This window comes from Danio rerio, chromosome 10, assembly GCF_052040795.2.
Source record: "Danio rerio strain M-AB ecotype USA chromosome 10, GRCz13ab, whole genome shotgun sequence".
Classification (NCBI taxonomy): domain Eukaryota; kingdom Metazoa; phylum Chordata; class Actinopteri; order Cypriniformes; family Danionidae; genus Danio; species Danio rerio.
The window spans coordinates 10156463-10177500 of record NC_141030.1 but is presented as its reverse complement, the minus strand read 5'-3'; the positions used below and the strand labels follow the sequence as shown (position 1 = coordinate 10177500).

Here is a 21038-nt window from a genome sequence, read left to right as displayed (position 1 = left end):
CAAAACATTATTCTGAGATGTAATGGTTTATTAATTTATTTTATTTAATTTAAGTTTTTTGATTTAATAAAATGCAAAGCTGACAGAAAAAAAAAACAAAAAACGGCTGAATATAGCATAGACTAACCTACGTATTTTTCAGTCACAAGTTGATGCCTAACTGTCAAAAACAGCAGCACAACAGACAAGCATATAAATATGGATGTGAATGTATTCATTAGCTATGTTTCCATCCACTTATTTTTATGCACATTTTGAAAATGCGCATAAAAAAACGTATGCGCATAATTGAGTAGGATAAACGTTTTATTCGATGAGATATGCATAAACTACAATGAAAACACTTTTACCGCACAAATTTCAGTATGCACATTAAAATAGGTCGATTGATTGTGTGATAAGACATCATGTGATGATAAAAATGTGCATAAATGGACAAATCAGCTGGCTGAGCACAATGTAAACCATCTGACCTTTTAATAATAAAACGGTAACACTTTACCGTTTTATTATTAGTGTAATTGTATTATTAATGACCTCCAGAATCAAGAGCATCTGTGCTCCGCGTCTGACACCTTCAAACGCCACCGCACGTTCACTGCATGTCAGGATTGCATTCTGAGGTCATTTATTACATGAAGAAAAGATTCATGCAGCTTCTCCTGCAGAAAATTCAGTTTTTACTGTTGATATTTGGCGCCAGTTAATTAGGAAGTGACTATTTTTTTTCGCTTTGATTTGTTGTATGGAAACGCTGCTTTATTTGCACGTCTTTTTTTGTGATGATCCAGTTTTGCGCATAAAGTTCATTCGCATTTTTGGATGGAAACATAGCTATTGATAGTCAAGATGATTAGAAGTTCCCAGATGAGCCATACCTGTCAACATTGAGATGTGAAAAAAGGGATATGCCTACCATAATAAGGGATTTCCCCGACCTCCCCCCCCCCCCCCCCCCCTAAAAAATCACGACGAAGGACGAAATTATTTAAGTTTGAAAAAAAAAACCCTCCAAGATTATTAGTTATGTGTATGTCTGTTTAAACACGTGCCCAAAAACCAGACTTTTGCTCCGCTCCAAATCACAATACAGAATGCGTTTGGAAAACAGCGTCTATTTATCACTATGGAGCGCGTCAGCTGACAGTCACATTAAGCTTTATGACTGTTTTAAGGATTGCATATGAAGGGGAGACGGCACCTGTAATGAAAAGAAAGAGAATTCCGACGTTTTTATTTCAAAGTGTTTTCGTGTCTAAACAAAGCGAAAGCACAGAACAGACTTACATTTAAGAACAAGGGCCGTCAGCAGGTCTGTTGTAGCGCAAGTTTAGGCAAACTAATTAAAAACCGCTCTCAAAAAACTCCCAGATATCAAGCACAAAGCACAATGGGAATATAAAAGCTGGAGTCAGGAAATGAAAATTGTTGCGCACCTTCTGAATGTAACTCTTGCATCGCATTGGGGATATCAGAATTCTGTGAATCGAATTATTCATTTGTGACCAATAGATTGCTAACATGTTTGACATTGAAGAAAAGCCTCTACTGACTTTTTTTATTGAACATGCATGGAATTGAATATTTATTTTTTTACTTTTGACCTAATTTTTGCCTTTGAACCTAGAAACTGTGAGACTTGCGTGAATAGCATACTACATGAAATTATATGCAGCTCTACAAAACACAATAGTGTTATTCAACTCATGTCAGTGCAATGTTGATTCAGTTCAGTTTAATAGCATGTTCTTTATCCAGGTACGAACTCAGGGTCCTATTTTGACGGCCAGCGGGAAGAACCCAGTCATGGAGCTGAATGAGAAGCGGCGCGGCCTGAAATACGAGCTCATCTCAGAGAGTGGAGGAAGTCACGACAAACGCTTCGTCATGGAGGTTGGCCTCACCAGACACAAATATACTTTCCTGTTCAACAATAATATATTGTTTATTACTTATGTTTCCTAAGGCAAGCATTATAGCTATTACTCACACTAGGGTTTGAAAAAATATATTACCCAAATATTAATCTTTGTTGTGCAACATATTTCGCACTGTTCTGCCTTGGATTGAATTGTGCCATGTTTAAGAAAATCAAACTTTGTATGCAATATAAATAATGTCCTGTTCAAAAGTCTCATCTCATTCTCTCATTGGCAGGTGGAAGTGGATGGACAGAAGTTTCGCGGTGCAGGGCCCAATAAGAAAGTAGCCAAAGCCAGCGCTGCCCTTGCAGCTCTAGAGAAACTCTTCTCCGGGCCGAATGCTGCTGGCAACAAGAAGAAGAAAATAATCCCTCAGGTACAACTTTGCTTGCTTTCATTTGTGACCAGTAGCATTCAGATAGTTTTCGGTGTTTAGCGTGTCCCTCAAATGACCTGGGTCACCATCTGTAAGTCATGACCACTCTGTTGGATATTCTGTAATCAATATTTCTCAGATGAGACTGAGACTTGGGCCATTGCTCATTAAAGCCTGTGGGGTTATTACTCTCTGTGTGTATATGTGTGTGTATTGTAGAGTAAAGGGGCATTAGCTGCAGCCGCTGCTGTGTCTGCTGTTGCGGTTCAGGCTGCACGAGGCCGAGGAAGACCAACTCTTACACGAGGAGCCTTCGTCAGCGCTGCAGCAGCACCAGGATACGTCACGCCAGGTGTGTGTTTGATGCCAATCTGTGTTTATGTAGTGACTCAAAACCTGCCACAGAAGTTCCAACTTGGCTTTACTTTTGGTCAAAATTTTGAAATAAATGTATTCATCATTTTTAATTGTTCATTCAAATTATAAAGTATTTATTTTATTGTATCACATAGATTTTTTTACGTTTAATTATTAAGTTAATGTTTTTTTGGCATGAAAAAGAGATTACCGCTTATTAGTTTTACTAATATTTTCTTCAGATATTAAAGTATTTAAATTTTAGTCAGATATTGCTTTTGTAATATTTGATTCACTGATAGTTAAAAGAGCTTTCACACTAGCCCTTTTGGTCCGCACCCAGGTTCGTTTGACATTAGAGTTCGGTACGATTAGCTAGTGTGAACGATGTCTTCTGAACTCGGATGTGCACCCACGGACCATACCAGAGTCCACCTGAAAGAGGTGGACTGGGGTACAATTTGTGGGAACTCTGGTACACTCGGGTCACTTTTGATATGAATCCAATCAAACCAAATGACGGAAATAAACCGCCACTGTACAACAAACTTTAGTTTACATAACGTTCATTCGTGTGTGTGTGTGTATCACCTACCTTGGCGACAAACAGTACTAACCCAGTGCAAACTAGGCATAGGACGATAACTGTTTTTTAAGGTATACCACGGTTTAGAAATCAATATTTTCTGTTTTCTGTAATATCGTTCCTAAGGTATGTGTAAGATTTTTTATTTACTTTTTTATTTTTTAGGACAACAGTTTCTCCCGCAAAAAAAATATCCAAACATGCCGTTTTAATTTGTGAAGAAATCTGTGTTTTTGAAACTAATGAAGACAGCAGAATTCAATGATTAATTTGAATAATTTAGATTAATGCTCCAAAATATTATAAATCTTTGAAAAATTGTTTTCAAGGGGGAAAAAAACTTTTAGTTGTTTACCCAGACATCAGAATCTTATACCGGCCCATGCCTTGTGCAAACACAGTGACAATTTCTGCTTGTCTCCTCCAAAAAAGGCTTCTGCAGACATTGTGTGTTGTTCTAATGTTTTTAATGTATCTGTGATAGACACAAGTGGCTTTCTCTATTTTGGCTTTGGTAACAAAACCAAAAGATTCAGTAAAAGCAGAATGACCGTGATGTGCATACGTCTTTCCATTTTGTTGCTTTGGCTTGCGTGGCCGTCACCTTACAACACCTATACACACAACAGCAGTTCGATGACGCAAACGTTCAGAGTTCAGAGGGAAAAAGCACAACCAGTTTGTGAACACAAACCAGTCGAGAAAATGGCAAGGGGGGCAATCGAACTTGTGTTCGGACCAGCCAATTCCGAAAAGTGTGAAAGCACCCTAAATGTAGCTTTGTCAGGACAGAATTAAATCAAGTTTTAAGAAAAACTAAAAAATTTTAATGCTTTTTGTTATTATTTTTATTACTATTATTTTTATTCTAAAAATATTTATTACATTTTAATATATATTATCAATGTAACCTTGGTGACCGTAAGATATTGAAATCGCATACAATGTTACATCACATACAAACATGAAAAAAACCCTGTTCTGCTATTATGTAAATAGTGAAACTAAAGTTTGTACTTTTGTGTTACAGAAATTAAACACAGAAAAAACCTGAGTACTTTTAATGTTGCTAATTTAATCAACGTTGGTAATAATATATTGAGTAACTTTACATTAATATACAGAAATGTTTACATCCTGAGCATTTTGTTACTTATTTTTAATCTTATGTAATTCTATTTTTTAGTCTTGATTATTTATCTAAACATTTTCTTTTATATTTATCAAAATGTATTGTTAAATTTCACTCATTAGCCTTTAGTTTAAATCAGAACTTCATCCCTTGTTTTTCATGAAAAGTATTTATTCAACATTGTTTTTCGCTCGTCTGAGTAAATGTAGTTAATATCAATATCAAAATCAATATATACAGTAGAATAAAGGTTCTTTCACGTGACTCACATAGGATTGAATCCCTCGCACAAATTAAATGAAGGAGTCTTAACTCTTGCACTTCACCGTTCTCACAGGCTTCGGAGCCCCATACGGGTACAGCGCAGCGGCCGCCACTCCTGCATACGGTACGTACCCCTTCCTTCCCCTCCTCCCTAACTCCGGTCAGGGTCTAGGGTCCAAATCTGCCCCCACTTACTCCCCCATTCAGCTCTCTAATTGGGCTTTCAGACCCCAAAATCACGTCCACAAAGACTCCCGTAGAGAAACGACTCCCTGGACGATGGAACCGAACCATAACCTTTTGGTTCTTAACTGTGGTTGGAGCAAGACTTGCTGCACCTGGCCTGAGTGTGACTTTGCTCGTCTAGTCTGCCTGCTCGACGCTTGGCCCATTTCTCCTGACTCTGGGCGCCTCTGTAAGCGTCAGCATTGTGGTGCTGCTGTCTACAGCGCACAGTTACATCATTCAAAGCAGCCGCTGGGCTTGGTGGAGGGAGAGGAGAGAACAGGATACTGTATGGGATAGTTGAACAACAAAGGAAAATTCTGTCATCATTTACTTTCATGTCCTTTTCAAACATGCATGGCTATGTTTTCTCTGTGGAACATGAAAGAAGATATCTACCATGCAATAAAGGTCAATGGGCTCCAAAAATCATTCATTGACCTTTATTGTTGGGACAAAATGCATTAGGGTTTTTTTTTTTCTCAAGATATTTTCCGTCGTGTTTCATAGTCATAAAGGTTTGCAAAGACTTGATGCGGATTAAATGATGACAGAATTTTAGTTTTACTGTTTGACCAGTACATTTTATGTTACAAATGTTAAAAAACTTTTTGCAAAAGACTTCATCAAAATGACCTCCGTTCACACAGATACGCAAACATGACTAAAAACATTGTATTATTCACATTAGGCTAGTAGTTATGTAGTGCACAATTTTTGTGCTCTCACATTTGCTGACTACACATTTGCTCATGATGTCGCAGTTTTCACAAAATAGTGTTTTTGTAATTTACGTTGAGTCAAGAACTATCATTTAAAAAATATTCACATACAAATAAAAAATATAGTTAAACAGACACAATGAAGTTTTGATGCTTCAGAACCCCCTTTTCATCTATGACCCAAATGCTTTATAATTCATATTAAGTTTGAATAATTATATTTAAATATGACCCTTGACCACATAATTAGTCACAAATGTCATTTGGAATCTGAAATATATCCATTATTAGATAGCTGAATAAATGTAAAGTTTGTTAGGGCAGGACAATATTTAGCCAAGATGCAACTACATAAAAATCTGGAATCTGAAGATTTAAACAAATCAAAAAGTGTGATTTAAAGGTGACAAAAATCACCTTTAAAATTCCAAATGAACTTAATATATAACTATAGCAATAACTATAATTAAAAATTATCTTAGCACTTTGAAACTTATTGCTTGTCCAAGTCCCCAAAAATGCTATTGTTGCAAAAAACGGCCACAATAAATAAAAGGCTTTCTCTTTTTATTGCCGTCTAAACCAAATTCAACTGTTCAACTTTGCAGTCTGTCCATTTATAGGCCCATTCACATAAAGAGTGATCGTTACATTAGCTGTTGCCTCAGATTTGTGCTGATTCTTCAAGCAATATTATTACTTTGTCATTTAGCATCATCAGAGTTAGAATGTTTTTTTTTTCTTAATCCATGCTTCAATAACTTAATTGATAGGAAATCCTATAAGCAATTTGCAAACAGTTCAGAGGACATACCGTAAATCACATAAATCTACCTGCTAATTTTACAACCACAGTGATTATGCTGGTATACACAGTAGAGTATAATCGCCCAAACTTTCCCACAAAGCTCTGACAGAGCAGTGAGAACACTGCAGTGTTGCCATGGGATAAAGTGTCCATCAGATCTGCTTTTTTTAAATATATAAAGCATCTTCCACAGATGCAGATTTAAATGCAACTTCTGACATGTACAGTAGCTCATTTCACATACTAAAAAGAAAATACAATTAAACAGGCACAATAAAACATACTAAAGTTAACAAAAAGCTAAAGTCAAAGCTTTATTACACAGTTTTGATGCTTCAGAACCCTCTTTTCATCTTTGACCCAAATGCATTATAATTTGTATTCATTTTAAATAATTATATTTAAATATATGATCGTGGAACACAAAACTAATCTAAGTGTCAATTTTTGGAATCTGAAATTTATGCATTATCAGAAATATGAATAAATAAGCTCACCATTGATGTATAGTTTGTTAAGACAGGACAATTTTTAGCCAAGATGCAGAAAATCTGGAATGACATTATTTTTACTTCCTAATCCATGCTTCAATTACTTGATTAATAGTAAATCCTATCATTCAATCCTATAATTGTTACATGATTAATTGGGTAAAAACACTTTAGTCACATAAATCAACCAGCTAATTTCACGACCCCAGTTATAAGTTTTATATCTACTCTTCAGTTATATTTCTATATCTATATTTTATATCTACTGTTCAGTATTATTTCACATACTAATAAAAGATACAATTAAACAGGCACAATATAATGCACTAAAGTAAACAACAACAACAACAACAACAAAATCAAAGCTTTATCACACGTGTATAACAGTTTTGATGCTTCAGAATCCCAAATGCTTTATAATTTGTATTAATTTTGGATAATTATATTTAAATGCGACCCTGGACCACAAAACTAGTGATAAGTGTCAATTTTGGGAAGCTGAAATGTATGGATCAGAAAGATGAATAGATAAGCTTACCATTGATGCATATACTTTACTTTACAGGACAATCTTCACTGTAAAAACCAGCCTGATCTCACAAGGAAACAACAATTTTAAGGTTTTACCAGTTTAGCGGAAAACCCAACTGTCATTTGGAGGATGAGCAAATAATACTAAATTGTATGAATGAGATCATAGGATTTCAAATGAATTAGCGACTAAATCAAAAAATTACGAATTGCCGTGTGATAGCGTTGGTAAAAATTCATTCATTTTGTCAGACACATATCGATTAACTTACAAATTTAGGTCTATTTAACATAAAACAATTAAGTTGTCCTCAGAAAATCTCCAGAATTATATTTTCAGCTCATCATAAATAAGTAGTTTGAATAAGCAGCAAAATACATTTTTTTGAGTATTTAACCAACATACAAAAAAAAAAAAATCTGGAATCTGAAGGTTCAAACAAATCAAAATACTGAGAAATTTGCCTTTAACATGTCCAAATTAAATTAAATTTCTATTTATGGTAGAAAATGGGGTATATATGGTGTATATTAGCAAAATGTAAAATGAACTTAATATACTAATGATTTTTGGCATAAAAGAAAACTCCCAAACAATGTATGCTTGGTTAATGCGCAAAAATATACGGTTTTAATTTAAAAGCCACTTTTCCAATGTAAGCGGCAAGCGACAGACTGGAAGTCAACCATTGTCAATGGAGATTAATCGGGTAGTTCTGATCATCTCCATATGCGGAAAATTTGGATCCGATATTTGAACTCCTGCGACTAGACCGTATGCAGATCCGGTCGACCGGATCTGATGTATTTCAGTATTGTCCAAGTAAGTCTGTGCGTGCGAGATGAAAAATACTATTTTTCATTATTTTTGAATTCGAAAAAAGTCTATATTAAAAAAAAAGCAATAAAAAATTCTCTTCACATAACCTCCAACATTTTTAGCGGTCTATGAGTTTCCATTATTGCATTAATTCCATCATGGTGAACCAACGGAGAATAAAGACTCTTGCTTTTGTACTCCTTTATTTCGGACACTACGAGAACAGCTTCTCTCCCATGATGCACGTCAGAACTAAAAATTCTGTGCAGCGTTTTCCGACAGTCGTGTCCAAATGTTGTGTGCAGTGGAAAGGCGGCTTAAGACTGGTTTTGCGGTTCAGGTTAATTCATTTTATATGAATTATTTTATACTTTAGTTTTTTCAGTTTTAAAGACTTTTCTAGTCAGTTTGTGTGTCATCTTTTTTCAGCTAGTTGTTTGGTTCATGGTGGATGACAATTTTAACAAAGACTTCCAAGACTTACTTCCAAAACTAGCGCTTCTTATAAAAATACATAATACACGCTGCCTTGAATAACCACTGAATTTTTAATTCATTACACTCCACCAAAACACACGTTATACATACTTAAACACAAAAAGGCAAATACGATCTGTCGGTTTTACAAACAAATAAATCCCACAGTTCGTCTCTCTCTCGGTAGCTCCTCTCCTGTCTCAGGCCTAGATGAAGATGCTTTGAATGAACCTTATGTGCAGGGGGGACTAGGTGAGGTGGAGGGCTGAATTGGGAGGGTCTGCTGTGTTTATCTGTGGGCCGGGTGGAGGGTTTGGATATGAAGTTGCTCCCAGCGCCCTGGTCTCTGCCTGCCACATAAAGACCGTTCCTTTAGGTGGAAGGTGAAACCCAGCATTGTGCTGTAAGAGAACAGTGCGCCCCCTCTCTCTCTCTCTCTTTGACGTCTCTCTGGTTTTGGTGCATGCAGAAAATCTCACCAGTCATCTTACGCTGTCCAACCCTCTTCCTCCTGTTGCTGCTTTGGGATTTCTAAATGGGAGCGACTGTGAGACTACGACTACAGTCCTGCTCACACACACACACACACACACACACACACACACGCACATATGCAGCAAACACACACACACACCCACACGGCACAGAATGAACACTCCACATAAGAGCGCCAGCCCGCAGATCACTCCTGTAACCCTCCATGTTGCCCCCCTTACCTACAATTCAGTGTGGTTCAGATGCATTATTAATTCAGTTAGATAGTTCTGTCTAGTGGTTAAGACTAAGGCTGGTGTGATATATTAATCTTATATCGTTTATTGATGTTAAGTTGAGTTAAATAGAACCAGCACATGAATATCTCAATGATTGTGTAATGTGCTAGTAAACTAGCTTGCTACATGTATTTAATATCTATCAAATCTAGCTTAAATCTAAAATGAAGCCTATTTTAAGATTTATTTTGTGTAAAAACATAAATAAATATAGAACAAAAAATATATATAATATTATATGTATATATCTATGTATACAGTTGAAGTCAGAATTATTAGCCCCCTTAAAGTATATGCCCCCTGTTTATTTTTTTTCCTCCAATTTCTGTTTAACGGAGAGATTTTTTCAGCACATTTGTAAACATAATAGTTTTATTAACTCATTTCTAATAACTGATTTATTTTATCTTTGTCATGATGACAGTAAATAATATTTGACTAGATATTTTTCAAGACACTTCTATAAAGCTGTAAAGTGATAATTAAAGGCTTAACTAGGTTAATTTGGTTAACCAGACAGTTTAGGGTAATTACGCAAGTTATTGTATAACGATGGTTTGTTCTGTAGGAAAAAAAAAAAGTTAGCTTAAAGGGGCTAATAATTTTTTACCTTAAAATGGTTTTAAAAAAAAAACAAATCTGCTTGTATTCTAGACTAAATAAAACAAATAAGACTTTCTCCAGAAGAAAAAATATTATCAGACATACTGGGAAAATTTCCTTGCTCTGTTAAACATCATTTGAGAAATATTAAAAAAAGAAAAAAAAATCAAAGGGGGGTAATAATTCTGACTTTAACTGTATATTGAATTATCCACAAAGGCAAATTTGCTATTAATTTAGATTGATTCGGTTCATGTTGTAAGGGAAAAATAATACAATAGAGCAAAGAAAGTGAGTCAAAGAAGCAGTACTTTATGGAGTCAAACAGTATTCTGGTACAGAAATAGAATAATGAAATCTTAAATAATGTTATTTAATATTCATTGTATTAAAAATTTAGTAAAAATCATTACTCTTTAAAGTTACAAATTTACTTTTTTGTGCATAAATGCCTTTAAAACATAATTTTTCAGTCTGTTATGGTTATATTCTGTAAGGACTGCACAAATCTCATGTATTCTCAGCTTTGGTGCTAATCAAATACAGTGCCCACTCAACATTGCAGATCCTGCGATGTGACTATCGCAGACACACACACACACACACACATTATGCTATCAATGCTGAATTGATATACTGTATTGTGCAGTCCTATACATGTTAATTTCATGAATACTTCTAGATAACATCACATGGTTATAAACTTTTATTGTGTTTAATTGAATAAATGATATATATTTCTTTTTTGCAGTATTTTATTGTTTTAACTTTTAATTTTTAATTCTAATTAATTTTTGATAGTTTGGTTAAAATGTTGGGGGCTCATCAAATTATATCTTTAAGTGCTTTCAGAGCAAACAAATATTTTATGTTAACTATAATCGAAATGCTGGAAAATATTCAAAAAACGTAAGTGTATTCAATTTTAGCTGCGTGTTTTTAAGATATCGACCAATCAGATTAAAAGAAATAATCATTACCTCTTATCTGATCAACAATAAATCACCCAGCCATACTCCAGAACCATTATTCAACCCAACACGCCCTGTAGTTCATATGCTCAGCTGGATGCATCTCTATATAAATATCTCATCTGACAGGTACATGTGTGTCACCTCCTCTCTGCTTGACCTCTGCGCTCTCTTCTTCTTTCCTGTCCTCATATCCCATGCTAAAAAATTGGCACTAGCTTCATTTTAAAACAGCAACACACGCTCAGGTCTTTTCGTTTGTCCTGGACTTATGTGGAGTGCTCTTCTCATTTTCTCTCTAGGTTTGCCCAAGAGAATGCTTCTGTTGCCCGTCATGAAAGTGCCCGCCTACCCCGTTCCCCACTACTCTTTCTTTTAGCTCAGGAGCCGAACACACACACACACACACACACACACACATACACACAAATATAAGGGAAGGTCAGATAGTACAGCACTATCACATGCAGGGACAGCTATTAAAGGGACAGTTTAACCCAAAATGGAAATTGACTTGCCCTGAGGTGGTTCCTAACCTAAATGAGTTTCTTTTTTCTGTTGAACACAAAAGAAGATATTTTGAAGAATGTTGGTACCTATTGATTTCTATAGTAAAAGGAAATGCTATGGAAGTCAATGATTATCGCTTAAACAAAAAACTCCAAACAGGTTTTAAAAAATGTGGGCGAGTAAGTGGTGATGGAGTTTTCATTTTTGAGTGAACTGTCCCTTTAATAAGGGTATTTGTAAAGTAAGTTTTATTTGATTATCACCACGTTTAGTTTTTGTTTTCATATCGTCTTCTGGTTTTAAGCAAATACAGCTTTTATGTTCTTCATAGAGAAAAACTTGAAGGATTTGTACTGTGAATTGTTACCTCATTTAAATTATATCGGCCTCTTTTTTTGTTATCATAATGGTTGTGTTTTTTTTCTTGTAGTTTTTGGGAATAGGCTTTTATGACAGTGTATGAATATCAGGAGCTGTGTTGAAGATGTGTATAGATCTAATACGAACTACTGCTAACAAATAAAACCTTTATCTTCATGAAATGTCAAGCACTGACTGGTGTATGTTTCAAACTATTTAAGGTAGAATTCAGATAATATAGATTTAACCGTTAAGCAGCTCGAAATGTACAGAGGTTTTAAGGCATGTTTCAGATTCAATACAACTTTATGCTGTATGGGCAGGATTTTGATATTATTGACAGAAATAATGAAAATAAGTTTCTTTTGTTTCATTGTTTGTTTATGTAATATTAAGCAAATGCACTTTATGTGGAAGTCTGGGGTTCTTCTGAAACCATTTAGTGTTTTTGGTATAGTTTGTTTTTTGTTTATTTTAAGATTTTTTTTAAGATTTGTTCAGGGTCCTTTTGATTATTTATAGTTGTTTTGTCTGTTTTCTTTCTTTTTTTCTGGTGTAGTTCTTTAAAAGTTATTTTGTTTTGTTGTTTATGTTGTTTCTGTTTAGTCTAAGGTTTTTGTTGTTGTTTTTCATTGTTTTAGTATTTTTGTTTGGTTTGTTTTAAAATTTTAGTAGAGTTTAACTTTAAGTCGATATTTGCAGGGTCATTTTGACTAATTATTCAGTTGTTATGTCTGTTTTCTGTACTTTTTTCCTGCTGAAGTCCTTTTAAAATTAAAGTCCTTTTGAAGTTATTTTGTTTCTGTTTAGTCTGGGGTATTTTCATTATTTAAGTGTTTTTGTTTGGTTTGGTTTTAGCTTTTATTAGAAAGTAGTTTAACTTTAAGTTGATATTTGCAGGGTCCTCTTGACTAATGATTTAGTTGTTTGGTCTGTTTTTCTTTATTTACTTTTTTTCTGCTTTTTGTTGTTTTTCATTATTTGTGTTATTTTGTTTGGCTTGTTTTTATCTTTTAGTAGAGTTTAACTTTAAGTCGATATTTGCAGTGTCCTGTTGACTAGTTATTTTGTCTGTTAGTAAAATAAAAATTATATATATATATATATATATATATATATATATATATATATATATATATATATATATATATATATATATATATTTTATATATTTATATATTTATTTTATTTTTATAAATTACTTTAAAAGCACCCCATAGAATTCAACAAAAAATTATATATATATATATATATATATATATATATATATATATATATATATATATATATATATATATATATATATATATATATATATATATATATATTTATTTATATATATATTTATATTTATATATATATATATATATATATATATATATATATATATATATATATATATATATATTTATATATATATATATATATATATATATATATATATATATATATATATATATATATATATATATATATATATATATATATAATTTTTTGTTGAATTCTATGGGGTGCTTTTAAAGTTGTGAACTCGGAAGTAGTTTTTTAATGTCTGTGTTATTTTTTTGTGCAAGTCAATTACTTTCATTTCATGTTGTCTTCCTTTGGGAGCATTTTGTTTTGTTATGGTTTTATTACTTTTTTTATTTATTTTATTTTATTTTAGTTTAGTTTTTGGAATTCTGAGGTCTAAAAACTACCAGTGCAATAAGCTTCCACTATAAGTGCATTGCTGTTCACAGTTTTTTCAAATTATATTTTTTCCAAATCAACAGCATTTACTGTATTGAATCAGGAACTGTCCTTTTATCAAATACAATTTTTTTGTCTCCAAATTTTGTACATTTTAGAAATTTAAAAAAAAAACAGCCTAAGGTTTAGTAATATTTCCATAACACAAATCATGTTGAGATGCCTTTCAAACCTTTTCCATGCCCTCTGACCCCTTTGGCTGTCCCAGTGAATGAATGCTGACCCCGTGTTGAGCTTGATGTCAGAGTTGTCCTGATCATTACTGTCCGGTTCTCCTCACAGAAGACTAGTTAGTAAGGCTCTAGACGTCTATCATGAACTCATCTGTTAGCAGAAGTGGAGTTAAACACAAACAGACACACATAACACAGACAGGTCAAACACGGTCCCTAACATGGACACACAGCGGAGCCTCCAGTCACAGCCTTACAGCGGAGAATCGAAAGCAGCAACAAGGGATCCATGGAGACATGCTACTGAAATGTCTTTTTGTCCTTTTTTGTTTTAACTTATTGGTGAGTGTCTTATTGTGTGTGAGATGTGATTTCATACTCCTCCAAAAGCCAGCACAAGACCATTCCCAATATTCCGGTCCATGGCACTGTGCTCAGGGTTCATCAGGGTTGTTCTAGTGTTGTTGAGGATATTATGTTTTTTTAAATTAATATTATTAATTAAATTTGAGTTTTGGTGATTTTGTTTTCTTTTGTTTTGTTTTGTTTTAGCTGCAATAAAAAGTTTTTTATATTTTATTTTAAGTTGGCACTTAAATTTAAAATTACAAAAATGTTTGTTAGTTTTTAGAACTTTTAGTAAATGCAATAAAATAAGTTTGCATTAGTATTTAAATGTAGGTAATTATGTACTTTTTTAAATTATTCATTTTAGATTTAGTTATTAAGATTTTTGCAATTAAATCTTGACAACTGTGAGACTTTTTTTTTTTTTAAATATTTCCTTTTATTTTAGTTAGCTTTATTTAAGAAACAGCTTTTTTATAATTGTTTTAGTACATCAGGCAACAAGTAAAATACATTGTTTTTTTATTTTTATTTTATTTGCTATAATAGCCCTGTTCTTGACCCTTTGAGTTACAGACCTGCAAAACATGCCTCACCTGTTTCTTTGAGTCAAACATAGCATAACCTTCTTTACATTGAAGGTTTTCCAGTTCCTCATTTTACAAATGCTCTTGAAACATTGATTGCATTGCTTCCTGTTGGGTGATTTAGACAGTGCTTGTGCTGGCTTCTGGCTGGGTCATGATCGTCACTTACCAAAGAGGAACTCCATCTCCATGGTTCTACGAGTGGTCACGCTATTCCCATCCATCATTAATGGATCCCTCACATCTGTCATGGTCATTATCAAAGTGTCCACTCCAAACCAATGGCATGTCCTCTTTGGTAGTGATAGCTGTCATTGTACTATACTCTCTCCAAAATCACAACGGGTCTGATTTGTCAGAGTTATGTACTAACTACATCTGTATGGAAACCTCAGAGTTGCCACATACGTTTCACATTTCCTCTGCCTTTTCTTAAAGGAATGAGCTCCAAGTTTGTTTGTTTGTTTTTGTTTTGTTTTTACGTTTTGTCGAAAAGTTAACCGTGCAGCTTAAGTTGTTGATGTCTTTTTTATTATTAACCTGAAACGCTCCCGGTGCAATGAAAACCCCACGTACAGCCCGAAAGAGCAGAGACCCTAGTATACACCCCTGTGGCACACACCCTAACCCCACTTTCTTTCTGCCGTCACAATGTATTTACCGCTGCCTCCTGCCGGGCCACAACATTAATCGCAGCTCTCTCTGCTCTTGTCCTCACTGTAGGTGGTCTTTTCATTGACAATCCCTTTTACCAGCCGCGGACCATCGCTCCTTTTTTTATTCACTTGGGTCCTCAAGATCTCTTCTCTGACTTCTAGAACCATCAGGTTGTGTGGCTCTAAACTGTCGTACCACTCCAGGCTTGACCAGGCTGTCTCCACCTCACAGAAACGGCCCAAACTTCATAAACAAACCCGATTTAAGGATCCAAAAATGCACCAATCTTACAAAAGCAATACTCTCTATTTGACTTGCTCGTCCCGATAAAGTGGCCCGAGGACCTCGGGTTCCTCCTTATATAGCAATACACTTGAACTCTTTTGGGCTTTAAGCTTACTTGAGATGTGAATGTTCGGTTGAGTCTTACTCAAACTTGGCATTGCAATATAGTCATTGTCACTGTATATTCACCACATGTGTATATGTGGCTATATTATAAATACATGCATATATATGTATGGTCTATGGCACTATAAATATATATGTGTAGATATACCAATGTACTTATGTATATTTATATACAGTATATATACATATACATATTCTTGGTATTCATTATTTTAGAGTTGGAAAGTGTAACCGTTATACTAGGATATATACACCTTTCTTCCAGTTTTATATATACAGTATACAATATATATATATGCTAAGCAATTTAATCTCGTAAATTATTCTTGTGAACATGCAATATGAAAGCCCTTTTCTTAATCTACCTGTAGTAGATTAGTAATGCTTCCTTCTCTCGGACTCGAGCAGCTTCGCCGTATCATTTCTGCGTCTGTTTTTTTTTGTTTTGTTTTGTTTTTTGCTCAGTTGACCAAAGTCTGGTGTTCTGGTTGGGTTAAGAGCTCGTCCTTCAAACATCTGGCCAACTGTGCCACCTACATTCACTGCTCACAGGCGAACACGCAGGTCTTTCTAAAGCACACCCGACGGCAGATTTCTTTTTCTTTCTAGCCGTCGACTTAGGTGCATACTTGTACACGTAACCACGGTATGAGGGCAGCTAATGTGACCTAGTCACTCTTCACTTTTACTTGTAAAAAGCACAGGTTAAGGTTACTGTAATGTGGCATAGGTGGCCCTTCATTTCATTCATATCATTATCCCTTCTTCTCAGGCCTGTTTCATAGCGCACATAAAAGGGGCACATATTTGGACATGTATGGGTGTTGTTCACACTTGGTAGGTTTGGGTTTGATGAATGCTGACTGGTGGAGTTGCTCTTTTAATGTAGTTTGCGAATGCTACCATTTGAAAAAAGTAGAGCGCTGGAAAATGGGTCTCAGTCCACTTTCAAAAAATCTCTGATGCAAGATGCCTGATATATGAATGTAGCATGGACCAAAGACAGCTAAAGAAATGAAGCATGCACTAAAAAATACATGAACTATTATTTTTTTAGTATAGGGTTGTATACTTAGTCTTAGTTTTTCTGTAAATGCGATAAAACATTACGGAGTGCAGAAATGGTGAGTAATTTTACCTAAAACTGATATTATTGCAAATGGTTTACACAATTTGGCTCTTGATTTAATTAGATTTGTTCTCTGTAGGAGGTAGGGCTGTGTGATTAATCGAAATCGATTGAAACATTGTGATTAGCTAAATGCACGAGGCTGTGATATGAAATATAAATATATTATTACATTTGCCCCGCCCAGAGCAAATGAGTGACTGCCATCTGTGTGTGACAGTTTCACTAGCCAATTGAGTGAGCACACTTTTATTCTGCCCAATCAGAATTGCTCAACTGAACTATGCAGAAGGCCCACAATAAAAAAAACAGGAAAGAGCGGACGAGTGGAATGATGGCATTTCCCGCTTCAGAACCATTAATCGATTAATTAATATCAAAGAAAAATCAGTAAAATGGGAATATTTTGGTTTCAAAGTCACAGACACCAAACAAAACAGATAATTTGTAATAATTGTTGCCACAGCCCGAGGAAATATAACAACCAGCACCTAAAAAAGCACCACAGGCATGAGGAGCGTCTTGCTAAAAAGTCAACTGAAAGAATCTAGTAGCAAGCAACAGCAAAGTACAATTTTAGAGTTGTTTAGGCCATGTTCGTTTACTGAGTGTTCTGTATTATATAATTATAATTTTTTGTATTTATAATAACTTATAATAACATAATATATTATATTAAAATTATCTCCCTAATTTAAGTTTAACTTGTTTGCAGAAAGGTAGAGTCATTTTATTTGTGTTTACTGTTTGCTTTAGAGAAAAATGAGTGTTTCATTTCTAAATATTTAAAAATAAATTTGAATAAATGTGAAGTAAGTGCATAGCTTTTCAGTTCGTTTTTTAACTAACACTCACTGCATTTTAGCATTAGGAAGCTAATCAAATCGAAATGGCAATATGTGTCAAAAAAAACAACAACAATTAGATATTTCCCCAAATCTCACAGCCCTAGTAGGAGGCAAACAGATTGCAAGCCATAATGAATATTGTATAAAGAAAAGTTAAAATGTCAAATATTGTTGAAATAACAGCTTGTGTTTGAAAAAGACCTGCCAAATTTGACAGAAGAATTGTAGATAAATTGTCTCAGAATTTCTAGAGGCTGTGTAAGAAAAAAAAAAATCTCACGAGGAAACATAACTATTTTACATTTTGTCATTTTAGTGGTTAATTCGTACAAGTTCTGAAATGTACAATTATTGTATCAATTTTTAAAACGAGGCTTGGCCCCCAACTCCACCCCTAAACTCAACCATCATTGGGAGATAATGCAAACCGTACAATATTGTCCGAATGAGATAGTACGATTTCATACAAAAAAGCCACTAAATCAAAAAGTTACGAATTGACGTGAGATATCGTTGAATAAAAAACACACCTGGTAGATTCAGACGAGATCAAACTTATTTAAATACATCTGTGAGGCACAAACTTCTCTAATGATCCCTTGTATATCTAGTTGAAATGATGCCCATTACAGTTCAATAAAGACAGCAACACTACATCTTCTTGTAAAGCATTTTCAGCTGTGTGTGACAGGAATTTCTGGTGCAGTTTTGACTACTTTACAGCATTTATAAGCCTTTTTTGAGTGCATAACTGAACTAATATTATCATGTACACATACTGTACAGAATTGTCTTTACAAAATGACTGTAAACTGAAATTAAATGTATTGTTTTTCGTTTTTGTGCTGGAGACCAAACCAGCCAAAAGAACCAAACTGCAAGTGTGAACACCATACGTCAGTGCCCGTATTACAGCATTCACATTGCTTGCACAATCAGCATGACCTTGTGTGTAAAAAGTGTACTCTAAACCTATTTAGCAAGGCTTTTTTACAGTAAGACACCCACAAAAAAGTTTCCTTTCAATAATTCTGCCTGAATCCAGTTTATTCATAGCTACATTCTGGGTTTGGCTTCAATTCTGTGTAGATTGAATTGCATTAAGATCTAAATCTTATGAGATTGATGTAAAAAACTTGCTTTTCATAATGATGGTTGTAATTTCAGTAGCGAACTCCCCAAACATATTTAATAATTGATGCTTGTTATTAAAAGAGATGCTCACCCTAGTAACCCAGATATCAGTGTTTTCCTCATTAGACTCAGCAGAAATGCACGTTTTGCTGGCATGTGTGTTGTGAAACAGGCCTCAGTTGATGCAGCAGCAGGCGGTCGCTTTTTAATTTTGCGTTTGTCTTCAGCAGGTCTGTCGTAGCGCAATTTTAGGCAAACTAATTAAAAACCGCTCTCAAAAGACTCCCAGATATCAAGCACAGAGCACAGCAATGCGAATATTCTTGATTGCAAATGATTGTAGCTGTACTTTATTCAGATTTAAAGAACTTTACTTCCACCAGGATTGTTTTACTGTAGTTTGAATGCTTATCATTAAGTCATTTACATATATAAATGTCCTCCACTTGATAGCCTGACATGTATAGGAGTAGATGACTCAATCAATATCACTAATAATGTATTGATGTTTGTATGTCAAAATAGTTTTGATATTTTGCTGTGCGTTCAGTAATAAACAGAATGTTGCAGTTTCTCACCAAAACCCAAACGTGTTGGGCAAAAAAAAAGTAGGATTTCTCTAAAACAGGATATGACCGAATCACTTGTATACTGAATGTGTCCACTTATACTGTATATGAATTCCCCCACGTATTTAGTCATATTTTAACTGTTGTGTTTGAATGTGAAATATTGTAGCTTTAAAATAGGAAAATATGGGATGTAATCACAAAAATACTACAGAATAGTACTAGTTTAATTGTAATAGTACGGTGTAGTTTAATAAAAGCAATAGTACAACAGGCATCACATGATAGTGATAGTTTAAATATACTTGTTTGTCATTAATGTCATTTTTTTTAACAAACATTTTTGAAAGCAAATCCATTTTTTCTGTTCCCCAACCAGACGAGACTTCGGTCAGTTTTGAATTAGAGCTGGTAAGTCTTTGTATGGGTAAGTTTTATGTGGAAATGCAATATATAGAGAAAAGCGACACGATATTAAATGGGCTTTATTCTTTTCTTTGAGCTTTATGAATGATCGTCAAGCACACAAGCCCCTTTCCATGATCTGACGCCACACCAGCATTGCACAGTTCAGACGACTGATAACTGGGTGTTGACGTTTCTTGACGTTATATTAAGCTAGTAAAAGCAGAGGGCTAACGATGTGTAGTGGAGAATGTTTTTATTTTTGCACCAATTCGATTCCATGCCTTCCGTTTTATTTAAAGCGAATCATTTATCAGAATGTAGAACTCACAGACTGTGATTAAAGTTAACATGAGATAAAAAATACTTTTTTTATACATGTTTTCCTTTTTCAAAACAGTTTAGAACAAAATGAACAAAACAGCAATAAAAAACAAACTGACATTTTTAAAGAAACATGGAAAAATGAATGAATACAATCTTATTTACATTCAAATTTATTGTTGATAAAATGTTGCTTTATAATTTTTTTAAGAGTTACGTGCCAAAGATCAACAGGCTCCAAACATATATAAAGTAAAAGCACCACAATGACATTAAAACAATACATTTCTTCTCAACCATTTGCCCCAGCATGCAGAAGTTTTATAGGATTGTTGTCTCAAGGAAAATGTCAGTACTTCCATGTCATAAACGTCTTTAACAATATCATACCCTTCGCCTAGAGATGGAGGATCTTCTTTGAGCCATTTTTTTTTTGTAATTGCCTTTTTGCTATTGTTAGTAGTGTGTTAAAAAGAAATACATACTTTTTTGGTATTTCGCAGGTAGATAGTTAAAAAAAATTACATTCTAGATTCAATCCCATTATTGCATTTGTCTCTTTATTTAAATCTTGCCAATAGGTGTGTATAATATTACTATCCCAAAATATGTGGAAAGAATCTCCAATACATTTGCACATTTTCTCCAGCATTCACCATTTTTTGATCTCTAGTTTGAAAGCATTTGATTTTAGGTGTTATAAAGAACCTTTTTGGGCAAGATTTACCCAAATAAATTCCCTCCATGAATCTGAATTAATTAAAAATACTATT

At 34.1% G+C, this 21038-nt stretch overlaps 1 protein-coding gene across 12 annotated transcripts in view; it reads left to right on the top strand.

Annotated features, from left to right (window-relative positions):
* strbp (spermatid perinuclear RNA binding protein) overlaps window positions 1-20305 on the top strand; it is a 195103-nt gene extending 174798 nt beyond the window's left edge. For 4 of the 12 annotated variants that reach the window (XM_087270222.1, XM_087270220.1, XM_087270223.1 and 1 more), the window contains exons 15-19: window positions 1759-1893; window positions 2158-2298; window positions 2518-2650; window positions 4711-4761; window positions 19916-20305. In XM_087270222.1, coding sequence (XP_087126348.1) covers window positions 1759-1893; window positions 2158-2298; window positions 2518-2650; window positions 4711-4761; window positions 19916-20037 — 582 coding nt within the window. In that variant the 3' untranslated portion in view covers window positions 20038-20305. Of the gene's footprint in view, window positions 1-1758; window positions 1894-2157; window positions 2299-2517; window positions 2651-4710; window positions 4762-11360; window positions 12117-15511; window positions 16331-19915 lie in introns of those variants that run through there. The other 8 variants (XM_087270226.1, XM_087270224.1, XM_087270227.1 and 5 more) reach the window with 2 other exon arrangements.
* Window positions 20306-21038: the final 733 nt, after the last annotated feature.